Genomic DNA, 26,392 nt, shown 5'->3' on the forward strand with positions numbered 1-26,392 from the left:
TAATTTTTACGTGTCAGTACCAAGTCTGGGGCTAGACGTTACAAAAAGGTCTAAATCGCGTATAAACGCGTATTGACGGTGTATCTGACCGGCAGGGCCCGCATGTCAGCTGCCGACGTGGCATTTTTTTTGCAGAAACCCCCCGCACAAGGAGGGGCGAGGACTGGCGGCGGCCACCACAGCGAACGGTCGGCGCCGCTGGGGAGGAAAGGGGCGGCCTCGGCGCGGCCCCCGGCGCGGCCAGGCGCGGCCGGACCGGTGGTGGGGGGGGGGGGGGGGGGCGCTGCGCAAGGGCGGTGGCAGCGAACGAGCAGTAGCGGCGCAACGTGGGGCAAATGACGGCGGCGCGTGGCAGCAGCAGCAGCAGCAGGAGGCCAGTGGTGGCACGACAGGGCACGCGCGTGCGCAGGCGAGCGGCGAGGCCGTGCGGGGCGCGCTCAAGTGCGAGCAGCCGCGACCAGGTGTTTGCAGGCGCGGCACTCGGCAGGTAGCAGAACTGGACGGCAGTCGCGGCAGGAGCGGGGCGAGCGCGAGCACGAGCTCGGTCGCGGGGGGTTCGGCGGAGCGCTGCGTGGGTGAGGGACAGAGGAAAGAGGACGAGCGGGAGGTGCTCACGGCGTCCGTAGGGGATGGGCGGTGGGGCGCGGGGAGGCCGACGGGGACGACGATGATGTGGAGGCAGACCGGCGAGGTGGCGTCCCGGGCGGCGGCGAATCCGAGGGAGCGAGGAGGGGCGAGGACGTCCTGCGGGGCTGGCGGCTTGCATCGGGCGCGGGCGTGCAGGAGGAGGGGATCGAACAGGGGCGCCCCTCCCCTGTTCGTCAGCGCGTGCGTGTGGCTGACTGCGCGCAGGGGGGAATGAGGGAGATCGAGGGAGTGGGGGGTGCGCTGGTTAGGGACGTCCTGCTCCGGTGGCCGGCCGGCGGCGAGGCGAGGAGGAGGCCGGGGCGGGGCGGGGGTTACGGGAGGCGAAGGAGCTCGGGCTCGAGGGGCTCCTCCCCTCAATCCAGATCGACCGCCGCCGTGCGTGAGGACGAAGGAGGTGGGGGGGGTCTGCAAAAAATGCCACATCGACAGCTGACATGCGGGCCCCGCCGGTCAGATACACCGTCAATACGTGTTTATACGCGATTTAGACCTTTTTGTAACGTCTAGCCCCAGACTTGGTACTGACACGTAAAAATTACCAAACTTGGTACCAATCTGCTTCCAATGTCCCAATTGTGGTACTTTTGTGTAATTTACTCACCATGCAGGGGGTAGCCTTGTTTTGCTGATTCTCGATCATAAACTTGATTTTGTTCAGGCGTTTCATCTGCAATCGCAAAAAAGAAGGAATAAAAACAGAGGCCAGAAACCAAGAACGATCCTGGCTCCACTTGTGTTGTCTGACATAAGGCCAACTCCACCGCGCGACCCCAAACGGACGTCCGATTTAGCCAGATTTTGTCCGTTTGGGACGGCAATGTGGCGGCCCATGTCCGCATTTATCCGATGGGTCGTGGGTGCGCCCAACGCGCGGCCGCACCCCAAAACCTGTCCGGGGTGGACGTGAATAAAAAAAGTTCAAAAACTAAATGAAATGACTAAAAAAAGTTAAAAAAAACTTAGTTAAAAGAACATAAAACATATATATAGGGGTTACGGCCACAAAACGACCCAGTTTGTGAGTCCACTTAACGGCCCAGTTCGTAATTAACATAAAACAAAAAAGAAAAACGCCTCCCGCGCGCTTCTGCTCCTGCCGCGCCCGTCGATGCCGTGCCGACGCCGCTCACTGACCGCCGGTGTCATCGTCGTCGCTGACCAGGTCGACGTAGGCCGGCGGCGTCCAGAGATGGGCCGGCGGTGCGTGGTAGACGAGGGCTGGCTGGACGGCGGGAGGTGCCTGCACCACCTCCTCCCGCGGCGACGCCTCCCGCTCCGGTGACCGCGGCGGCGTGGGGCGCCAGTTCACGCCCACGGCGTCGGCCATCTCTTCTACCGTGCACGACCAGCCCCACCCCTGGCCAACCAGGGGCGGGTGGAACGCGGCCACCGGCGGCTCCTCCACCTCCTCCTCCTCCTTCGCCACCATCTCGAGCTCGGGGATGGCGACCTCGCCGGCGGCAAAGCGGGCCAGCATCTCCTCGAGGCCCTCCCACTGGCGGCCGTCGTGCGTGCGCATGGAGTCCTCCATGACGCGCGGAACGAGACGGGCTTCCTCCTCCTCCGTCATGCGAGGTGGTGGTGGTGGCGAAGGAGACGGCGAAGGCGACGGCGTGGGCGTGACGCCGCGCACCCGCCTACGCCCGCGCTCTTGGGGAGCAGGCGCTGCGCGCTCCTGTCGTGGCCGCCACGTCCCCGTCGAGGTGCCGGCGAAGAACGACGCGCGCCTGGTGTCCTGCTCGTCACGAAACCAGGTGTCCCAGAGGCCGGAGTCGGGGGCGTACCTGGCGTCGTAGAAGAGGTCATCGGGGAGGCGGCGGCGGCGGCGCTCAATCTCCTCGTCGTGCGCACGGCCGCTCATCGGGACCGGTGGGATGGCGACCCAGTCGGCGGAGAGATGCCAGTTATTGAGGAGATGGACGTCGCTGGGAGCGGCGTCCTCGTCTCCCAATAACGGCGGCACACCGACGCGCGAATGTAATGCCGGTCGCGCTCGCCGGCGGACGTGGGCGCGATGGAGAAGGCGGGCGGCACGGGGGCCCGGCGTGGTGGCGATGGCGACGCGGGCTCCTCTTTCTTCACCGAGCCGCGGCGGCACCCCGACGAGGAACCTGCCTCGCCGTCGTGCTTGCCTTTCCGGCCGTAGTTCCAGAGACCCATGGTTGAGGGCGGGCGGCCGGCGAGTTTCTTGGCTAGGGTTTGGGAGCAGGGGCTGCCGGGTTTAGAGGAGGCCGCGCGGTGGCGTGGGGCGGTGTGGACGACGACCCGTCCACGCTTCCCACTTAAAGAAGGACGGCGACCGTTCGACGTGCGGATGACAGGTGGGGCCGCCTGCTCGTGCGCGTTGATGTTGGCCGGTGGGAGGTAGGTGGCCGCCTGCCACGCGGCCCCGACGTGGACGAGGCGCGCGTCCGTTTGGTGTCCGCCGCGACCCAAACCCGGCGCAAGTTTGCGCTCGAAATGGGTTGGCCCGGACACAAAACGGACAGGATGGGTCCGGGCCGTCGTGCGTTGGGCCGCCTCATTTGTCCCTTTTGCCCTAAACGGACAGGGCCGGACAGGATGGGTCGCGCGGTGGAGTTGTCCTAACCACCTCACTCCCTCACCACGCGCTGTACCTCGACCACAGACGCACACGTGCAAGCGCCGGTGTCACTGTCAGACATCAGCCCACGTCCAGCTCAACTGATGCTCGAAAGTGCTCAGCTGCAATCACCGTCTCCATCTTTATAACCCAGCAACGCCGCACAGACACAGACACACACTGGTCTCTCACGCACGCACGCAGCTGCCAACACCAGCCATCGTCAAAGCGCTAGCTCCACCGGAAGCCATGGCGCGCGCCTTCGTGCGCTCCATCTCCTTCCCTCTCAGCCCCTCGAGGTCTCCCAAGGCGCGCGCTCCCTCCTCGTCGTACCACGGGCGGTCCGTGAGCCTGCCATGCCGCTCGCACCCGATCTTGGCGCACCTCCACACCCACATCCGCGCCGTGCGCGCCTGGGCGCAGCAGGGCCCAGCGGCGTTGTTCTCCTCCGTCACAGCGGGGCTCGCGCACGTTGATGCGCTCCACACCGCCGTCGGCGACCTGCTCGACCTGCCCGAGGCCCAGGACGCGCTCTCCGGCGCCGGCGGCAGCGTGGACCGCCTCCTCGACTCCTTCCTCCGCCTCGCCGACGCGCACGGCTGTTTCCAGGAGGCCGTGGTTGCGCTCAAGCAGGACGTGGCCGAGGCGCTGGCCGCCGTGCGCCGTCGCGACGGTGCACGCCTGGCATCGGCCGTGCGGGCGCAGCGCAGGGCCGGCAAGGAGCTCGCCCGCCTCGCCGCCGCGGCCAAAGAGTGTGCCAGCCGTCCCTCGCGCCTGAGCATCCTCGGAGGTGGCCAAGGCAGCGCGGCGGAGGTGGAGGTGACGGGGCTGCTGATGGAGTCGGCCGCGGCGACGGCGTCGGCGTCTGCCGCGCTGTTCGGGGCCGTGGCGGCCATGTCCGGGTCCGTGGAGGCGGAGTCGTGCTCGTGCAAGGGCACGGCGGCGCTGGTGTGCCTCGTGAAGAAGAGCAAGAAGAAGTCGTCGGCGCCGGCCGGGTGTGGGGAGGAGGGGATGGCGGTGGCGGCCGTGGCGGAGAGGCTGGAGGAGCTGGAGGAGTGCATCGAGGAGCTGGAGGCCGGGAGCGAGAAGGTGTTCCGGAGCCTGGTGCAGACCAGGGTCGCGCTCCTCAACATCCACACGCTCCACATCTTCTAGCTTTACTACTATCACTATCATCCATGATCCATCCATCTTAATTCTAGTACAAATGAAATTAGTGCTAGCAATCCTGTGTAACTGTAAAAAAAAGTTAAGTAGATGATGAATAGAAGAAGGAATTTGTGCAACTCCTGCATACGTCTGAGTGTCACTCAATGTTAGTAACACTACTAATCTTGGATCTGCACATCAATTAATGTCCATAGTTCAATACAGTTCATGTTGTTAAAACAAAAGTGGATAGTGGTAAGATATGTAGTGCAAAGTTACAAGATGTACAACTGGACGCAGCTTCGGAGACTAATTGCACCTGCCTTTGAGTCCATAAGAGGTGAGCCCAACAGGTGGATGGCCCACATGTCATACACCCAAAAGACAAGTGCAGTTAAATCACCCAAGCTCGGTCCTTTACAAGTATAACTCATGTTTCTTCTGAATCTAAAGTTTGATTGAAAAGGTATGTTTCATTGCACTAAACGTATGATCCTTCAGTAATAGAAGATGGCCTGTGAATCCGGAGACTTTGAATGCAAAGGCCCATCGGTGATTTACGGCCGAAGCCCATATCACGGAGTGGTCACTGTCCTCTAAATGAAAAATATTCCTCTTCTCAAAATATAAGGTGCGTTTGATTTTACACGGTCTTTCATGCATGATTTTGATAATCAATGTAATAGCAAAGCACATGGATTAAACATTTAGAAATGTGATTTCTATTTTTCCCCCCGCTTTTTTAGTTGTTCTCAGTTTTGTACAAGCCATCTAACATTGCTCAATTCTCCAATCTTCTACTCATCTCTGCCTCACATCAGGTCAAAGTGGGGCTTGCTGTCGGGTCAAAGCCATTGACCGTTACTTCGCCGGTACTGACGTGTGGTTCCTACATGTATGGTTGCATGCATTCGCGTCGTCGACTGTTTCCAACAAAGTATGTGACTGATGCCTGTGACCTATCGTTATGGCCGCATGCATCATTGATTTCGAGTCACCGGATGTTTTCTACACAATCTGGGAGACATGTGGGACCCACATGTATGCAAAACTGAATTTGCGTCGCCGGCTGTTTCCCATGCAGTGACTACTCGTGCTTTCACACACATGTCATCGGCGCCCATTAAGGGCTTGTTTGGTTATCCGGTATCCCTCCAGGATCCCCGTCCAAAACCAGGGGGCGCCACCCATGGGGCAATTCAGCCGGAGGAAAGCCCACGACGCATTTGGTCACTCTCTGCCACGGACTTTCCTCCCCCATCCGTGTTGTTTCCCCGGAGAAACAATCCACACCTGTAGGGGTCTGGGAGAAAACCCTTGAGGCGGCGGCGCAACGCTTGTCGATCTCCTTCGTCACGGATCGAAAGCAGCACCTCCACCTCCTCCCACCCCAGGACCACCTCTTTCTTCTTTTTCAGCTTGTTGAAATATTGGGATTTCTCCCCACCGTCGTCACCAAATAGGAACGGGTGATTTCTCGTAGTGGTCGTTGGGATCCCAAGTGCGCAGGGAAAACCCATCTGGGGGTCTACTGCCCAGGGCTAACCATCCCCAAAACAAAATGAGCCCTAATGGTGGCTTAACGCCGCAACCCATCCATCTCACCCATCGTGTGCCATATATGTAGCCCCCAACCTATCTCATTTCGCAGCTTGCTTCCACAACCTTATCCGTCCTCGCTGTCGCTGCAGTACAAATCCTAGCCCTCCTCTCTCACATCCCTTTCCGCCTCCATGGTTTGGCCGCACAACATCGCTTTTGATGAAGCCAGGTGTCGGTGTCAAAACCGGCGGATCTCGGGTAGGGGGTCCCGAACTGTGCGTCTAGGCGGATGGTAATAGGAGACAAGGGACACGATGTTTTTACCCAGGTTCGGGCCCTCTCGATGGAGGTAAAACCCTACTCCTGCTTGATTAATATTGATGATATGGGTAGTACAAGAGTGGATCTACCACGAGATCAGAGAGGCTAAACCCTAGAAGCTAGCCTATGGTATGATTGTTGTTCGTCCTACGGACTAAACCTCTCCGGTTTATATAGACACCGGAGAGGGCTAGGGTTACACAGAGTCGGTTACAATGGGAGGAGATCTTCATATCGTATCGCCAAGCTTGCCTTCCATGCCAAGGAAAGTTCCATCCGGACACGGGACGGAGTCTTCAATCTTGTATCTTCATAGTCCGGGAGTCCGGCCAAAGGTCATAGTCCGGCCATCCGGACACCCCCTAATCCAGGACTCCCTCAGTAGCCCCTGAACCAGGCTTCAATGACGACGAGTCCAGCGTGCAAGTTGTCTTCAGCATTGCAAGGCGGGTTCCTCCTCCGAATACTTTATAGAAGATATTGAATACAAGGATAGTGTCCGGCTTTGCAAAATAAGTTCCACATGCCACCGTAGAGAGAATAATATCTGCACCAATCTAATCTGCTGACGTATTCCGCAGTGTGACATCACGCCATGACCAGGCTTTTATTAGAATCATTTTACGGTTCCACCTCAGCGCGTTTAGCGAGGTGGTTTCCTTGGCACGTCTTGTCAAAGCAGAGATCGTGTCCCCTTATTCCGGGATTCTCATCAATACGGGCGTGGGTAACCCAACCGCGCCATTAACCGCGGCGCTTGGGAGATAAGCGAGTTTTATTAGGCCGGTGGGGGCTCGTAGTTTCGGCCGCCCATATAAGGGGATAAGAATCCACCCTTTCCATTCACGCCTTCTTCCTCCTTTGCTTATTCGTCCCTGCGCGCTCGAGCTCCAACGCCTAAGCCCGCACTTCCCACCTCAACCTTCTCCAGTCATGTCCGGAGCGGGAGGTAGATGGATGGCCTCCTCCGTCATGGAGGGGCAAATCAAAAAACTGAGGAAGGCCAGATACTTGTCTGATGCCATCACGCACCGACTTCCAGATGAGGGACAACTCATCCCCACCCCTAGGCCCCATGAGAGGGTCGTATTTCTCCCCCATTTCCTCCACGGACTGGGTTTTCCTCTTCACCTGTTCGTCCGGGGGCTCATGTTCTACTACGGCCTGGACTTCCATGATCTGGCCCCGAACTTCATCCTCAACATCTCGGCGTTTATCATCGTGTGCAAGGCCTTCCTTCGAATCCAGCCTCACTTTGGCCTATGGTTGAAGATCTTCAGCGTCAAGCCGAAGGTCGTGGGCGGCCGCCAAGCGGAGTGCGGAGGCGCCATGGTGGGCAAGATAGCCAACGTTACATGGCTCGAGGGCGCCTTCGTAGAGATCATCAAAGGGTGGCAATCGGGGTGGTTCTATATCACCGAGCCGCGTGACCCTGAATGGGCAGCGGCCCCCGAATTCCGATCTGGTATCCCCACACGGCTCACATCTTGGAAAGAGACGGCCTGTCGTGGGGTAGTTCGGCGGAATTGACCGGACTTCAAACCTGCATCAAAGACCTGATCGACAAGAAGGTTAAACTCATCAACATAGTCCAGGTCATGCTCTTCCGCCGGATTCTCCCGTGTCAATGACGGGCTTTTAGCTTGTGGGAGTTTGACCCGGCCCAGCACCAGACTCTGTCCCGGCTCTTCGACACAAAGCATGGGGCTGCCTGGAAGGTGCTATTCAAGAGCTCCGAGGTCTCCCCTCCCGTCACCGAGGATCGCGGATTCTGCGCCGAGCGCCAAGCCAGCGCGGTGAGCTTAATTTTCCCTTTACGGGGTATTTGTTTTTCATAGATTTGATTCTATGCGGGATCTAAACTCCCATCTCCTTAACAGGACTGGCAGAAAAAGGCCGGACAGATCAACTGTCCGACTCCCTTGCCCGAAGACCCAGCGGACGCTCGCTTGATGAAGCTGCTGGTTCCAGCACCTCACGTGGTGCCGGAGAAGAAGGCCAAGAAGAAGGCCATGGGGACTCGAAATAGTTCCCGGCGCCTGGTGGTGTCAGATTCATCGCCCGACAACCCTGAAGCACCCTCCGCCTCTGAGGACGAGGAGGAGGAGGAAGAAGAAGAAGCCTCTCCCCCTCCAACGGGGGAAGGAAAGAAAAGGAAAGCCACCCCAACTGGGGAGGCCGGAGGGTCCAAGAAGGGGAGAACCCTCCTTCCGGACTACACCTCCGACGTCGAAGATGGCGGGGAGGAATGGCCATCCAGGGTCATGCCCCTGGCAAAATCGTGAGCATTCGGTCATCCGAATAACTTATGACACCCCTCCATTATTTCACATTTTCTGACGCCGAATGTGATCATGTAGTCCGCCCAAGGCCCAACTCGACGATTCGACTAGCGGCTCCTTGGATTCGACGGATGTGAATAGCGCTTCACTTCCGACGGCCTCCTCCCCTCTCCCTACGGACGACGCCGAGGTGGAGTCCCAAAAGGGACTAAACCAGGAGGAGGTGGTCCTGGAGGCGCCGCGATGCGACCTCCCGGACCCCAGGCCCAAAGGGGGTAAAGCCTCGGAGGGATCCAAGTTCGGCCCCGGGCCGGACGCTGCTCCGGAACCATCAATGGTTCCAGAGTCCAACAGGCGGCGCCTTCATAAGAAGGGAAAGCCTACGACGCCGGCGACCTCCATCCATCCGGAGGCACTGGACAATTTGCTAGAGGTTCTTAACGGCACCTCCATCGACGAGGAACACCGCACTGTTATGAGTGTGGTGATTCAGAAGGTTCAGTCCGCCAAGAGCGGGCTGACAGAAGCCTGTACAAGTCTGTTAACAGGCTTTGAGGTATGTGTTCAAAAACATATAAAAATGTTACCGCATAGACAGTAGCCCCTGATGATCAGTTCGGTGTTTGGAAAGAAAAGCCGAGATGAGGATCTAAAAAGATATACGCAGGAGTCTAACAAAGTTATGTCAATATGAGAATGCAGGCTGCGCTGCTGACCTCTGCCGCACTGACTGCGGAGGTCAAAGTTTTGAAGGAGAACCTCGAGCGGTCCGAGAACGAGCTCGGCCGTGCCAAGAAGCAGCTCGAGGACAAGGAGGGTATGTAATACCGCATGTAAATGTATATAGAAATACTTGGTTGCAAATAATGACAGGACCAACGTAAATGTTGCAGGGGACACAGCCGAGGTGGCATCCCTGAAGGAGGCGGTCTCCAAGGCCGAAAACAGTGCGGCCCTGGAGCGCATCGAGCGAGAGAAGCAGGAGGCGCAGGTGGCGGAGGTGCGGCAACAGCTCCAGGCTCTCGTGGAAAAACACGAGAGTTTGGAGCGTGACTCGAAGACTCGAGAGTCCGAGCTCGCCTTGGCTCTTGAGAGTGCCAAGACCGCTAAGGCCGAAGCCCAAAAGGCCCTTCAGGAGATCGAGGCGATGAAGAAGATAGCGGCGGGTAAGGCATTCTTAATGCAAAGCAAGAATATAAAAGTAAATTATCTGTTACTTACCCGAATTCGGAGCTCTCGAGGAGCGTTTGCCGATCTGTCCCGTAGTGTGTCTGATGCTGCCGCATTCTGCTGAGCCGAAGAGGGGAGCTCGACGGAAAAGGTGTTCTGGTCTCAATATGCTGAGGCCGGACATCCGGTGCCCCTAAGCGACCAGCTGAAGCAGCTGGTCGAACTCCACAAGGTGGCCGAACAGGCCCTGAAGGGCCTCATAGTTCGGCTGTGGCCTAGAGAAGCCATGCCTGGGAGTTACTTCGGTCTGGTGCGGCGGCTGGTGGACGCGTGTCCATGGATTGAAGTCATCAAGCGCTCCGTCTGTATCGAAGGTGCCCGTCGGGCCCTTGCCTGTGCTAAAGTGCACTGGGGCAAGCTGGACGCTGAGAAGCTTTTGACGGACGCGCCACGGCCGGGCAAGGAGTATCGCACGCCCGAGATGTATTATAAGGGCGTCCTGAAGGGTGCCCGCCCTATGGCGGACGAATGCTCCAAAGATTTACTTTTTGAGTAGACTCGCATCTGTTATCCTGTACGCTGAAAACTTTGTTCATATGCGTTAAGCAACGCTTTGTTAATTTAAAATATTACCTTCTGTGCGGCCTTTTATCAAATCTGAGAGATGCAAGTCATCGGCTTCTGCCCCCATGCCACGAGTTCTGGGTTGTTCGGGATAAACCTGAGCGCTCTTGTTCCCACTCTTGGGTCCATCTAGGGAGGCGCTCAGCACAACGAACCAGGCCATCGGACTTATAATGCTTTATCACTCTCACTTAGCCATAGAATTCTATAATTTTAAATTTTGGCGAAGCCCCTAGTATTCGGAAGACCGAGTTCGGGGCGCTATCCACGCCTAGGCCGGATAAGTCCGGCTCCTCGCTCTAAGCGGCATAAGTCTTTAAGGACTCGAAAAACCTCACGAACAGCGACCGGTCTCTCGCTCTATCATGACGGTCAGTTTTAGCTTTCCCTACTGAGGTGTTAACCCAGCTCAACTGGGGCAGAATCGCAGTAGTTGTCCCAATGCTACCTTAGCCAACATTGCGGAACGTAAGGTACCAAAATATGGGAGCCGGGCAAACCCAACTATTGACCAAAGACATGATTCGGAGCCGATGCATATAGTGCTATAAGTTCAGGGTGCCGCACTCATGAGAGTGTTCAGTCTTCTCACACCATGTTATGGGGTGCTTAAGACCCCTGGTGTATTGGCCGTACCAAAGTGTACGGTTGCAGAATGTCATGACTGAACATATTTGTATATAAAAAAATAGATGAGTACAATAATAGATAAGAGATATGTATTGTTTATTAAAAAAGGGCTGCTATGAAAGCAGAACGATACAAGTAGTGCAATAAGCAAGAGATGGGATTATTTGACATGTCCCCCTCCAGGGGCAAGCTGCGGGACTTTAAGTAAAACATGTATTAAGCTCGTTATAGAGACCAGCTGGACATTTGACGCGGCTTGTTCTCTCCCTGGCTGTTGCATCGTGTGTTCGGCGAGTGTATTGCCGGACAGGCCTTCCGAATATTTGGGTCCTGAAAGTGTATAAAAAGGAAACAGCGGAACAGGGAGCCCCTTAGTGCGGTTGAGCCGCATTCTGGGCGTGCCGTAGTTGTGCCCCTCCCCTTATGCCCATGGTATCTCTAAGGCGTAGTTATGTACGCGTGATACCGATATCACCATCTGGCGAGGGTTGGGGTTGGGGCCGCACTGCTATGCTTGCTCGGAACGTACCAGCCGGATTTGTTGTAGGTTACTTCGGGCTCGCTTGACGTTGTCCGTACGTTTGACACCTGGATTGGAGAATTGCCTTGAAAGGCTACCCTGTACTTCCGCCGCCAGGGCCGCCGTGTGCTCCTCCGTTCAGAGGGAGCGTTCGGTGTTTCCATTTACTGTGATGACTCCGCGAGGTCCTGGCATCTTGAGCTTGAGATATGCGTAGTGCGGCACCGCATTGAATTTTGCAAATGATGTTTGTCCGAGCAGGGCGTGATAGCCACTGCGGAATAGGACTATGTCAAAGATTAACTCTTCGCTTCGGAAATTATCCGGGGATCCGAAGACCACTTTGAGTGTAACCGTGCCTGTACAGCTGGCTTCTACACCTGGTATGACGCCTTTAAAGGTTGTCTTTGTGGGTTTAATCCTTGAGGGATCGATACCCATTTTTCGCACTGCATCCTGATAAAGCAGGTTCAGGCTGCTGCCGCCGTCCATTAGGACTCTGGTGAGGTGAAATCCCTCGATAATTGGGTCTAGGACCAATGCGGCGAATCTGCCGTGACGGATGCTAGTGGGGTGGTCCCTTCGATCAAAAGTGATCGGGCAGGAGGACCATGGGTTGAACTTTGGGGCGACTGGCTCCAACGCGTAAATGTCCTTGAGAGCACGCTTCCGCTCCCTTTTGGGGATGTGGGTTGTGTATATCATGTTCACCGTCCGCACTTGCGGGGGAATCCCTTCTATCCTCTGTTGTTCGGCGGCCGGGGCTCCTCCTCATCATCGCTCTGCAGCCCCTTGTCTCTGGTTTCGGCACTTAACTTGCCTGCCTGCTTGAACACCCAACAATCCCTGTTGGTGTAGTTGGCTGGCTGTTCGGGGGTGCCGTGTATCTGGCACGAGCGATCGAGTATCCGGTCTAAGCTGGATGGGCCCGGAGGGTTTCTTTTGAATGGCTTCTTCCGCTGACCGGGTTCAGAGCCTCTGAATCCGGCATTGACTGTTGTATCTTTAGTATTGTCGCCGTTAATGCGGCGCTTGTGCTTGTTGCGACGTGACCTGCCATTGTTGTCCTTGGTATCCGAATTGCCAGGGCTCTTGGTTATGTTATTCCTACGAGCTAGCCAGCTGTCTTCTCCCGCATAAAATCGGGTCATGAGTGTCATGAGGGCTGCCATAGATTTCGGCTTTTCCTGTCCTAGGTGCCGCGCAAGCCATTCATCTCGGATGTTGTGCCTGAAGGCTGCAAGGGCCTCGGCGTCCGGACAGTCGACTATTTGATTTTTCTTGGTTAGGAACCGTGTCTAGAATTGTCTGGCTGATTCCTGTGGCTGCTGGATTATGTGGCTTAGGTCATCGGCGTCTGGTGGTCGCACATAAGTGCCCTCGAAGTTGTCAAGGAATGCGGATTCCAGTTCCTCCCAGCAACTAATTGACTCTGCTGGCAGGCTGTTAAGCCAATGTCGAGCTGGTCCTTTAAGCTTGAGTGGGTGGTATTTGATGGCGTGTAGATCATCACCACGGGCCATGTGGATATGTAGGAGAAAATCCTCGATCCATAACGCAGGATCTGTTGTGCCGTCGTTATTCGATGTTTACGGGTTTAAAGCCCACGGGGATTTGATGATCCATTACTTCGTCTGTGAAGCATAGTGGGTGTGCGGCGCCCCTGTATTGGGCTATATCACGACGCAGCTCGGATGAGCTTGGTCTGTTGTATTCGGCCTGGCCGTATTTATCATGTCCGGCGTGACGGCTAGAGTCACGTGAAGCGGGGTGCCCATGCGATCCGTAGATCGATCTTGTTTCCCTTGCCTTATTCTCCAATATGTCTCGTAGGTCCGTTGCGCCTCCCCGTACTTTGGTATGTTTTGAGCGGTGCCAGGGTGCGGCTTGGGTCGAGGGCCTGAAGGCCTCTCTGCCGCGGCCACGGGGTGGCCGATCGGGCGCATCGTACACTGGTGATGTAGGTTAGTTGCTTCCTCCTCAAGTTGGGGTAGCAGTCTGCGCTTTGGGTAGCTCTTGGAGGGGCGTTCGAGTTTATACTCTTCGGCCGCCAGGACTTCGGTCCATCTGTCGGCTAGCAAGTCTTGGTCAGCTCTAAGCTGCTGCTGTTTTTTCTTAAGGCTGCTTGCCGTGGCCATAAGCCTGCGTTTGAAATGCTCTTGTTTGACGGGATCTTCTGCCACGATGAATTCGTTGTCATCGAGGCTTGCCTCGTCTTCGGAGGGAGGCATATAATTGTCGTCCTCGACCTCTCTGTCGGCCGCTCTCTCATGAGGGCTGGCTCCTTCGTCCTCCTGCACTGAATCCTGCTGGAGGGGGTTGTCTTCGGCACTGTCCGACGTGTTGTTATCTCCGGTGCCGTAATCGCCGTTTTTGCTTTGGCGGGATTTAGAGCGGCGCCGCTGACGTCGGCGCTTGGGTTGCTTCTTGGAGGGGTCGTCCTCCGTTTTTTCATCGCCATCCCCTCCTTTGCGGGTGTCCACCATGTATATGTCATATGACGAGGTGACTTTCCTGTTCCCTATAGGTGCTGGTTCTTGGTCGTCTCCTTCATCGGCGTCCATACCGTCGATGTCTTCGGAGTCGAAGTCGAGCATGTCGGTTAGATCGTCGACAGTGGCTACAAAATGGGTGGTGGGTGGGTTTCGAATTTCTTTGTCGTCCACATCCCAACCCTACTGACCATAGTCCGGCCAGGGCTCTCCTGACAAAGAGAGAGACTTTAGTAAATCCAGGATATCGCCAAAGAGCGAGTGCTGAAAGACGTCCGCGGCGGTGAACTCCATGATCGGAGCCCAATCGGGTTCGATAGGAAGGGGTGCGGAATATACAGATTCCGGAGCGGAGTCCGGCACCTTGGAGTCACGGGCCCTGCAAAGGACTAGGCTGGTATTCGGCTCTATTGCCGTAGAGATTGCGGCTCCCGGGGTGGCGTCCAACCATCCATCCCTGACTAGCACAGTCGGCTCCGAGCTAATAATCGGAGCGGACATCTGAGCGGCACTCTGGGCGCTGTCCGGCGGCAAAGTTAGATCATGCCCATCGGGATAGAGCGGCACGCTCGGCTGTGGCTCGAATCCATCGAAGATCAAGTCCCCGCCATGTAATTTAAGCTTTCAAACCTGACCTGATGGCCAGGGGCGTAGCTTTCGATCTGCTCCAAATGGCCAAACGAGTTGGCCCGCAGTGCGAAGGCGCCGAATACGAAGATCTGTCCAGGGAGAAAGGTCTCACCCTGGACCGCGTCGTGGTAGATGATCGAAGAAGCCGTCGGGCCTAAGGATGACGACACAGAGGAACTCTCAATGAAAGCACCAATGTCGGTGTCAAAACCGGCGGATCTCGGGTAGGGGGTTCCGAACTGTGCGTCTAGGCGGATGGTAACAGGAGACAAGGGACACGATGTTTTTACCCAGGTCCGGGCACTCTCGATGGAGGTAAAACCCTACTCCTGCTTGATTAATGTTGATGATATGGGTAGTACAAGAGTGGATCTACCACGAGATCAGAGAGGCTAAACCCTAGAATCTAGCCTATGGTATGATTGTTGTTCGTCCTATAGACTAAACCTCTCCGGTTTATATAGACACCGGAGAGGGCTAGGGTTACACAGAGTCAGTTACAATGGGAGGAGATCTTTATATCGTATCGCCAAGCTTGCCTTCCACGCCAAGGAAAGTTCCATCCGGACACGGGACGGAGTCTTCAATCTTGTATCTTCATAGTCCGGGAGTCCGGCCAAAGGTCACAGTCCGGCCATCCGGACACCCCCTAATCCAAGACTCCCTCACCAGGGTTCTCGCCCGCTGCGGCATCTTGAAGCCGCTTGACTCGCGCCTGCCGGCAGGATGGGTGGTGAGTTAGGGGCCTTCTAGTGGAGCTTGTCCCCATCATCGGCTCGGCCGCCTTTGTGCGAGCCGTCGGCAGGTTTCGGGTAGCTGACACTGGAGGAGAGGCGCATATGGACTTCATACCGAACAATCCATTATGGATGCAGATCCTAACCTAGGACCGCACCACTCGCATCCAACAACTCGATGACCACAACCGCCACTGCGCAGAAATATCAACAGGCGATATGCGTTTTGGGATGGCCTTAGGTTCAAGGAGCTGATTGTCATGTGTTGCGCGCAGGTTGACAAAGAAGAGTAGTTTCAGATTCGGGAATAGGGCTGAAATTTCGTGTTATTAGAATTATGGTTAGTATAAATTTCATTTGAAAGGTTTTATAAATCCTAAAATTGAAATGAATTTCGAGTTGTTTGCATGCACTTGGAATGAATTATGATATGTATGAATATATGTCCGTCGCAGTGATTATCACTTCTTTTAGCTATCTTTATAAAAAGTGCCTAAGATGTTAAATTGTGCCCTCTCAATTTTCACATAAAATAGACCACATGGGACTCCAACTACCAAATTCTCATTAATTTCAGAGTATTCTTGTAACATTTCAATCGTTTATTGAATTTCTAGAGATTTAAATCAAGTAATTCAAATTGGAACTACAAGTCTGCTCTAGTTTGGTCTTATAAATCCCGAAAAATACTTTTAGGCTTGCACATTAGGAATGTAGGAAGTAGCCACAAAGAAAAAGGTCAAATTTTCTACCACTTTGTATAGTTAGTCATCCATGCAATTTTGACAACAATCTTAGGAAATTATAGAAAATGAAAAAATACTCAAAAATTGAAATCCTATTACATGGGTGCCTTTTATATATAATAGCTCATGTGAAAATTAATAAACTAGGAATACCACAAACTAAAAAAAACTTCACAAAATGGCTATATCAGATGACCATGCCCATGGGCATCTTCAGGGCATAGTACAAGATAACATGAACATTTTTGGCACTGACTAGGGTCTTACATTGAGATTAATAAGAAGAAGAAGAAGAAGAAGAAGAAGATTCAGAAGAAGAAGAAGAAGAAGAAGAAGAAGAAGAAGAAGAAGAAGAAGAAGAAGAAGAAGAAGAAGCATATTGACCTGAGATTAAGCCATAGTGACCTGAGATTACGAAAAAAACGAAAAAAAATTGGAAAAAATTGAAAAAAATAATTAAAAAATTCTGAATTTTTTTTTTGAAAAAAATTTGTTACTAATGGCGCACTTCTATGTGGTGCGCCATTAGTATACCAGATACTAATTGCACACCATGGTCTATACTAATGGCGCACCATCGGTGCGCCATATATATACCAGATACTAATGGCGCACCACAGGTGCGCCATTAGAAAAAAAATCTAATGGTGTGGTGCTATTGGCGCACCTGTAGTGCACCATTAGTAGCGAAAACAGGTGCGCCACTAGCAGCCCTTTTTGTAGTAGTGCAATGGGCAGGAGTTGGTGGTGGCTGAGGATGACCTAGCGATAGTCGTGCCTGTCCTGCCTGAAGATGGCCTCGCGATGGTGGTGGTGCCTGACAATGACCTCGCGCTGGTGGTGGCGCCGGCGATCCCACAGCTGGGCGACATGACCACGCCAATTGTGGTAGAAGACTACATCCCACTACCTCCACCGCCTCGCCGCTCTTGGCGAATCAGGCTGAGGAAGGAGAAGGAGAAGAACAATGAGAACTGAACTGTGTCAGATATGTCAGATCTCGAAATTGATCTATATATACTTAGCTTTGTTTCCTCCGAAATGACATAAGTTAGCTCTAATATACTTAGTTTCCTATAGGTTAACTCCAAAATTACTTATGTTAGCACAAAATGACCAACTTTACATAATAAGCTTATAGTCTTCTTCTTCTTCTTCTTCTTGTTCTTCTTCTTCTTCTTCTTCAAAATGACATAAGTTAGCTTTAAGTTAGCTCTAATATACTTAGTTTCCTATACGTTAACTCCAAAATTAATTATGTTAGCACAAAATGACCAAGTTTACATAATAAGCTTATAGTCTTCTTCTGCTTCTTGTTCTTCTTCTTCTTCTTCTTCTTCTTCTTCTTCTTCTTCTCCAAAATGACATAAGCTAGCTTTAAGTTAGCTCTAATATACTTAGTTTCCTATAGGTTAACTCCAAAATTACTTATGTTAACACAAAATGACCAAGTTTACGTAATAAGCTTATAATCTTCTTGTTGTTGTTGTTGTTGTTGTTGTTCTTCTTCTTCTTCTTCTTCTTCTTCTTCTTCTTCTTCTTCTCCAAAATGACATAAGTTAGCTCTAAGTTAGCTCTAATATACTTAGTTTCCTATAGGTTAACTCCAAAATTACTTATATTAGCACAAAATGACCAAGTTTACATAATAAGCATATAGTCTTCTTCTTCTTATTCATCTAGTATTCTTCTAGTCTTCTTCTTCTTCTTCTTCATTTTCTTCTAGGTTAGCTCCATTTTACTTAAGTATGCTTACTTCTTATAGTCTTCTTCTTCTTCTTCATTTTCTTCTTCTTCTTCTAACATCTTGTTTATCATTTTGCAGATTTGATTTAATTCACGGAAGCTTGCATGGATGGACTCCTTCTTTTCCATTTGTGCTTTAATTTTGTATCAATGAACTTGCATGGTTGGAACTTGTTATATATGGATGGATGGATAAACAATATGAAACTTTTGTAATATGTAAGGATGCATGGAACTATATATGTGTTGGTTATGTATGTATATATGATGAAATTTGTGTGTTGGATATGCTTGTTGTGTGTATATGTATATCTGTGTGTATCTGTGAATTGTTGTTAAATTGAATGAATTAAATTAAAAACAGGGATGTACAGGCTATTTGCCGTCAGCTAGCTGACGGCAAATATGCCACATGGCAGATACCGGTGATTCATGGGACTGGCATGTTTGAGCACTTTGCCGTCTGTCAGCGGACGGCAAAGACCGTAGCCTCTTTGTGGTCCGCAGGCTGACGGCAAAGCACGCCGTTAACCCCTAACGGCTTTCAGCCCACCTCACTGCCGTCCACAATCGTTGCCGCCTGCTGGCCATCGGCGGACGGCACAACCCTTTGCCGTCCGTTTCCAGGAAGCGGACGGCAAAGAAGGCCTTTGCTGGCACGTGTTCAGACAGACGGTTTGCCGTCCGCCAGCAGACTGCAAAGAAGTTTGCCGTCCGTGATCCCTTCCTTTGTCGTCCACCATGGCGGACGGCAAAGATGTGGATTCCAGTAGTGTGCCATGACAAGGTCCATTGACCGTAATTTTAGTCCTCGGCAAATAATCACACTTTTTTTTACAATGAGCACATAAAACTAATACAAGAGAATCTATGTTAGAATTAATTTTCTCTGTCAATTATAGTTTGCACATGACCGCAAAGTTTGCCAAGCTAGACAGTCACTCATTCTAGAATCATACTCACATATATCCATTAAAAAAGTTCTTCTTTTTCGTGTTAGAAAAAGATAAAAGAAAAAATTGCATGTTTGATACCATCTATATTTTCGCGAAATGTATAATAATTAATTGGATTTTAGCTACCCATGGATGCATGAAGATAAACTACCTCGGGGTCAGTAGGACAAGGATCATGCCATCTCTAGCACAAAAGATGAAACCGTCCATTACCGTGACTGCCGTGATCTTTCGGCAGGATCAATTGCTAAGTTTGGTTGGAATATTAGGGAAATTCATGATTAATTTCACTAAATAACTCGTGACTAAGTAGCATGCAACAATCTAGCATACTAGATGAATATGAAAACATGCACATCAGCATCGCACATGTAACAACAACTACTAATAGAGTCATGAACAAATCACAACTAGTACTTCACAGCAGTCGATCGTTAGCTAATCATCTCAAGCAATCCGTTGAAAGAAAATTGTATGACGGTATTATCGAGTGAACTTGCAGAAATGTTGGATGCACATATGTGGTTTAAAGAACCAACGAATTTACCTTTCCCCCCTAACTAATCTGGGTGGGTCTGTGTTCCCTAATTGCCAATCACAACAGCCCACATCGCCCTAGCCCTGTGAACTCCTGTAAACCTTACGTTGATGTAGCATTGCTCAGGGAACTTACGTAAGGATAAGGAACTCATACCTTTGGAACTACATTGCGCATGCAATGAACTAACAAACACGGGAAGAGGTAAAAACGAAGTGAAAACAACTTTTCTTCTACTTTTTCTTAAATAAAGGGGCTTACTCTCCCAATTTAATTAAGGAAACCACTATATGTTTGCACAAAGTTCTGAAATGCAGCACGTAAAGAAATAGCAACATCCTGGAGGATACGAAGATCCCCTCTTGCAGGAAACTTCGAAACATCCGCACACATGCTACAACGTAGCCATCAACGAAGGTATGAAACTAAAGAAAGCAATTGATTGCAAAGCAGACGACGCCATCCATGAGTGATCGAAGGCGTCCACCCCTGCAAAACACGTAGGCTACTGTGTCCAATAGTCTTCTAGATCAAAGTCGAAGAGCCTTCATTCCCTTTTCCTTTTCCTTCTGCAATGACAAAGGGAGTAAATAAGGGAGGTGAAAAAAATGGACGGAATATATGAAGAGCTAACACTAATATGGTGAAGTCCTACTTTGTTGGTAGCACGCCAAGGATCATGCCCTTCATAAGAGTGGGGCAGCTCCTGCACAAATCATCAAAGCCGTCCATGGCCACCACTGCCCTAAGGTTGTCCGGACACCGGAGGAACTTGCAACACGTCGGCAAGCCCTAGTATGGTGGTCACCGTGCTCACGTCGATGTGCTCACAAAGCTTCTTCTCACACATCGCCCTGAGTCTTGGGAGGTTGTACCTGTCTGCCGCGATGAGCAAGTGCTGCAACAGGGCGCCCTCATTTTCATTTGTGTCCATCGCTGGAAATGACTCGCTGTAGATGAACCCAAGCATGCCCTTGAATACCGTAGCGTCCATCGTCTATATGCACGGTGGCGGCCGTGGACGTGCCTTCCTTCATGGGGCCAAAGAGGGCTGCCCTGAAGACCGTAGACCGGGCCGCGAGAATACACCGATGGGCGGCGAATGTCTCGCAGCCCACATGGAAGACCACGTCGGTGCCCTCCCCTGCCAGGAGAAAGTCTGTGAAGTTCTGTTGCATGTCGGACGGCGGAACCGTGATGAACACGGTGTCGCATGTTGGATTTAGGACCACGATGTCGCACCGGATGGTGAAACTGTCGTTGTTGAGATGTTTGTCCAAGACTGCTCTGTCAATGTACTTAAACGCATCATTGCACTGGCCTCGTAGCTCTAGTATTTTGCTAGCGCGGATACGTGCCGGCTCTTGCTTGTCGGTCTCGTCAACGAAGCTAAACTCGACCTGCGCCTTCACGGGCTCTGCAGTGGTGTCTAGTTTCTCGTCGAGGAAGAGACAAAGTACTACGACCCCGTCTTCGCCCAGGTCATAGAGCGCGGGGTTATAAACGATTCGCCAGCGGTGGCCTCCGACGGTGAAACAGTGAGATATGTTTGGATTTCTCGCGCATGCGCGAGTGGCCTTGGACGACAAGCAAGTGGTACCCGCTGGCGCTGGGGCAGCTTGCAGGCGAGGTGTCAGCGCCGAGGAGCTCACCGTTGGCGATGACGGATACCCCGACGAAGGACATGGTCTCTAGACTAATCTGCAACTCACTACCGGTGATCAATGAACCTTGGCTAGTTAGCAGGACCGCAGGAGAATTGGGTGGTTGCCGCTCGCGACGCCGTCGTCGCCTAATTTAATCTGAATCTACTCCGACTCCGATCGGACCAAGAGTTCAAGAGAAGGCGGCCGTCAACGCTAATCGCCTTTTAATGACTCTAGAAACGGATGGGAGGAGGTCATGATCTTAAATGGGCCTTCTTATGGGCCTTCATCGGTCCAGCTTGTAGGCATTGATCACGTGGATTAATACTGATCTTGTTACAAAGAGTGCACCAGGGCCGGTTTGGTTTGGTAATCATCGATGCTAATGTTGCCGCCTGTGCCGTTGGTGCATTACCCCACCCCTCCATCCACCGTCCACTCCCCCACCTCTATCGAACGGCCATGTACTGAACGTCATTAGGCATGAACCATTGGGCTGCACATCTAGTATTCATTGCAGAGCTTTACATGCATGCTCAGTAAGCTAACGTTGCATGTATGTTGTACAACATTGCATAACATCTCGTTGTGGTCTATTTCATTGCCTTACATAGAGATATAGGGAACGTATCTGGTGCACCGGGGCAATTGGTGCTACCGGTGCACCGGATCCTGCTTTACATTCAAAAATGTTGGAAAAAATCAGGAAAAAATTAATGCATCGACACAACATCAATTCATGTTGTCATAAAAATTCAAATCAAAATTCAAAACAATGCTCAAGATACAAAAATGACAAAATTGACGTCAATGTGCTAATGGGCCAAAATCGAAGCCCAACTCGTGTTATGTACTCCCTCCGTTCCTATATATAAGTCTTTGTAGAGATTTCACTAGATGGACTACATACGGAGCAAAATGAATGAATCTAAACTTAAAATGCGTCTATATAAATCCGTATGCGGTTTATAGTGGAACCTCTACAAAGACTTACATTTAGGAACGAAGGGAGTACTATTTAGTGTCAAATTTGTCAATTTTGTATCTCAAGCAATGTTTCGAATTTTGATTTGAATTTTTGTGACAATGTACATTGATGTTGTGTCAATGCACTAAAATTTTTGGATTTTTTTGAACATTTTTGAATGTGGAACGGGCGATCGGTGCACCGGTAGCACCAATTGCCCCGGTGCACCAGATACATCCCCGAGAGATACAAGGGGGTACATATAGCAGCCGTAGCGATGAATGAGCGTCGGGATCGTGTTGGTCGTGGCCAGGAGCGTGAGACGCTCCTGCGCTGACTCTTGTGCTGACCAGCTCCAAGGCGCCTAGCTTATCACCCAAAAATGCACAGTATTCGTAAGTAGACCGTCGAGTATCGGGGCAACCTGCCCAGTCCGCATCAAAGTATGCTGTAAGGGTATGAGGAGAAGAGTTGATGATGAGGAGACCATGGTCGAGAGTACCTTTGAGGTATCGGAGGATGCACTTGATGTGGTTGAGATAGGGAAAACTAGGATCATGCATGTAGAGGCAAGCTTGCTGAACGGAGTAAGCAAGCTCAGGACCGGTGAGGGTCATGTAATGCAAGGCTCCAGCGAGCCTGCCATAGAGGGTAGCATCAGGGACAGGTTCCCTATCGGAGAAAAGCATGGATATAATGTAGTTAAGCCGTTCTAGATTTCTACTATTGATCTATTGGTCTTTCGATTCATATAATTTTATTTCCCAGTGATCCGTTCGCATGAGTTAGATGTGCACTGCTCTTTGGCTGTAATGTTGTGTTGTCAGTGTCCAAAGCAAAGCAATTTGCAAATATGATTTTGATGGGTTGGTTTATGATCTGTGCCACATATATAGGCCTCCTTTGCTTCATGGGATAGGAATGTTATAGGAATAGGAAAATCATATGAAGTGAAATGACATGCATCTCAATTCCTATATATAAAGAGATGTCATTTGATACATAGGGTAGGAATTTTTCTATAGAGTCTAAGCTAATATTTTTTCCTTCAAAATGTGAAGGATTAGTTCCTATCCTGCAAAGGAATAGGTATCCATTCCTACAAACCAAAGGGTTTCAAAGGAATTTTTCCTTTGCAAATCCTATCCTATAGCATTCCTATAAAATTCCTACAAATCAAAGGAGGCCATAGAGTGTATTTTTGGATAAAAAAAGTGTATTAGGAGCTCCTATAGTGTTTCCTGCACCCCCTGATGCATTGTCTTTTTTACTACTTGCGCATTCATCTAATATTTTTGTTTTCCTTGCAGTCACAACACTTGTATTAAAGTGTGGAAGGGAGCTTGATGGTGATCAGGTGGAGGCTGACCACAATCATCGTGAACCTGCACCATAGCAGCTATGGCGAGACCGTCCAGATTGTCGTGATGCTGCCTAGAAACCCCTGGTGAGAGCCTCTCTCCATGTCACAACTTTCCAGTGATCTCCTAATGGTGTTAAGAAGTGAACCAGTAGTGTTGATTGAATTTGTTAAGCAGGACATGGATAATACTACATGGCCAGTGATCTCTCAATGTGTTAAGAAGTGACAATATGTTCATTTATAGGCAAATTGGCCTTTGATGCTCGTAGCAGGTGCCCAGTTTTGCAACTAGCTTGGAGAAAACAGCCCAGTGTTGCTAAGTAGAGTGGGTGCAGTACCGTCTTTACCTGATGGGCCGCATTTCCTGCCATATGCTATGCCCAGTTTTGCCGCGTGCGCACTGTAACCGCCACTAGTTTGCACCCTTCTTTGGACTCCTCCTTGGTTTATTGTTGGCATGTCGTTATATCTTGTGGTTGCTAAGTGTCTCACAAGGCAAAGGTCTAGGCGGCCGCCGCCGCCGCCCCCGACCATATTCGGCTACCTGTTCAGACATTGATGGCATCGCTCGAGCGCCGTAGCGCGCAGCTACAACACGAAGGTAGGGCCTAGGTAGTGTGACACCCGAATAATTAAGCTACAGTAACCCTCTATTAATGAGGCCACGCCACCACGGTTACTATTGATAAACTCGCGTTGATTCAAACCCCATTAAATTCAAATTTAAAATCGGAGCAAACAATAAAAGTTTTCAAACATAAAATGTAAAATGTTCAAAGTGTGGCAAATAATCTCTGGTTATTTTTCATGTTGGAACCAACCTCTTTTGGATTCCCAGGTGCCCTTGGAAATTTATTTAGTGGTCCAACAACTTTTTAAATTGGTTTTTCCAATTTCTAAAAATGGTGAGACAACTCCTTCTTGCCTCGAACTTTTTGTGACTCCTAAAAATTATGTGCTTGATTTATGAGACAAGTCTCATATCTAAAAAAACTCGTTTAAATTTACAGTTTAATAGAAAACAATACAAAAAATTTAAATAGAAAATTAAATGCAAAAGAGAGAAAGGACCCCCCACCCCGACTCCCCGGGCCAACCAGCTAGTTAGTCGGCCCACCTGGGCCAGCCAGCCGCCCCCCTTATCCACCCACCACCGAATGAACCCTAGCCCACCTACACCATTCGCCCCCCCCACGTCTCCCTCGTCCCTCTGCCCCCCCCCCCTCCCCCGATCCATATCGGGCGTGCCGCAACCGACCGCGACGCGCCATCGTCCCGCTCCCCGCCGCCGTTTGACGCCACCAAGCCAGCGCCCCTTCGCCACCTCATCGGACCGCCCGCCGCCCGTCGTCGGATTGCCAAGCACCGCGCCTCCTCGTTCCCTCCCCGCTGGCCTCCCCAGGCCTTCCCACCCTTCTTCCTAGCAATGTGGGTGAGTAACTCCCCTTCTCCGCTCTACCTCCCTCGCCCGCCGTGCTGGCCGTCCGCCATGGCCCCGTTCGTCGGCCACCCCCAGCGCGCGTCTTGCGCTATGACCGCGCTCGTGGTCGCGCTCTTGCCTGTTGCTGTTCTGCTGCGGCTATCGCCGCCACCTGCTGCTCCGCCGGCACTGCTACCGCTAGCACACGCGACCGCCGCACCCTGAGCCACCTGCACGTGCACTCGCGCACTGCGCCCTCACTGTTTTCTGCTGCGATGTCCGCCGCTCGCCCACTCGCGTCGGCGCCCGCTGCCCTGCTGCGCATCACCGCTGCTTGCCTGCAGCCGCCCCACTCGCGCGCCCCTGCTCTACCCGTTGCCTGCCATTGTTCACCAGCCGCCGCCGCAGCCACCTGCGGTCACCGGCCATCGTACCCCGCACGGCCCCTACCCCAGCTTGCAGGAGCCTCCTGGCCCGCTGTCCCGCGCTCCCCGCAGCTACACCGCCCGTCGCGCGCGCTTCACCTCTCTACGGCCCTCGCTCCTGCCTATGGGCCGCCGCCCAGCTTGCCCCGCCGATGCCCGCCGGCCACACCCCGATCGGTCGGCCTCGTCCCCCCCCCCCCCCCCCCCCCCCCCCCGTGTGTTGGGCGCCTGGGTGCACCCCTCCCGGAGCTCGCACCCATTTCGCCCGCTCTGGTGGCCTCCTGGGCCACTGGTAGCTCGGCCCCTCTCCTGTCTATTAAAAAAGATTAAAATAAATAAATATTATACTACAAAAATATAATTGATTAATTAGTCAACTTAATTAATTTGGTTCAATTAAATTAATTAATCTTAATTATCCTAATCACCTAGTTTAGTTAATTAAACTGTCAGACTAGATTAAACAGTGTATGACTAGATATAAAATTCAGAAAATGTTTAAATCTTTGAAAAATCTTAGAAAATAATCAGTACCTCGGATGAAAAGTTTTATACATGAAATCTTAGAAATTAATTTGGTTCGTTTGTCCGCCACACGTCCCTAGCATAGCGAACATCAAACCTTTCCCCTCTGGTTTGTCTATATGAAAATGCCTAACCCCGGAAAAACTTTCCCGGATGTTATCCCCCTTCGCCGGTATCGTGTAGCATCGCGTCAGAACACCCCTAGCCATGCGTGTTACCCCGTCATGCATCTGTGTAGCATCCGTTTGCATTATAATTACTGTTTCTTTCCCTCTTCTCTCTGGTAGACCCTAAGACCGATGTTGATGCCACTGTGATCGACTATGTCACCGACGACTCTTCTTCCCTTTCAGCGAAGCTTCCAGGCAAGCCAACCTCCCCTTGATCATTTTGATATCGCCCATTTCATTGTCTCATCCTTGCATTAGATTTTACTATTGTACTTGATTTATCCTATCGGATGCATAGTCTGCTTTTATAACTACTATTGTAACTTACATGCTTATCGTAAACTGTGTAGTATAGGTTGGTTAGTGATCCATCAGTGACCCCCACCTTGTCCTTGTTGCCCCTGCTTGATCATCGACGATTGAGGGTGTCCATGACTAGGGGGTACTCACCACGTAGCATCCCAACCAGCTGGATCGGGCCGAGGACCCCCATGGCCGTTCACTATTGGGCCAGTTCAGACAGCCCACGCGGCATAGAAGGAATATTCCACAAGACTTGGC

At 51.8% G+C, this 26,392-nt stretch overlaps 1 protein-coding gene and 1 pseudogene across 1 annotated transcript; one reads left to right on the plus strand and one right to left on the minus strand.

Moving 5' to 3' along the window:
- Window positions 1–3,425: 3,425 nt before the first annotated feature.
- Window positions 3,426–4,570, plus strand: LOC123161598 (uncharacterized). Its single transcript, XM_044579411.1, has one exon. The coding sequence runs from the start codon at window positions 3,482–3,484 to the stop codon at window positions 4,385–4,387; it is 906 nt and encodes a 301-aa protein (XP_044435346.1). The 5' UTR covers window positions 3,426–3,481; the 3' UTR covers window positions 4,388–4,570.
- A 15,396-nt stretch (window positions 4,571–19,966) lies between these two features.
- On the minus strand, window positions 19,967–25,036 carry LOC123158679 (BTB/POZ and MATH domain-containing protein 2-like; annotated as a pseudogene).
- Between the last annotated feature and the right edge of the window lie 1,356 nt (window positions 25,037–26,392).

The sequence above is a fragment of the Triticum aestivum genome, chromosome 7B (assembly GCF_018294505.1).
Source record: "Triticum aestivum cultivar Chinese Spring chromosome 7B, IWGSC CS RefSeq v2.1, whole genome shotgun sequence".
NCBI lineage: Eukaryota > Viridiplantae > Streptophyta > Magnoliopsida > Poales > Poaceae > Triticum > Triticum aestivum.

Excerpts from the sequence above, each read along its gene's own strand:
- LOC123161598 (XM_044579411.1), top strand. The coding sequence starts at position 3,482 with ATGGCGCGCGCCTTCGTGCGCTCCATCTCCTTCCCTCTCAGCCCCTCG.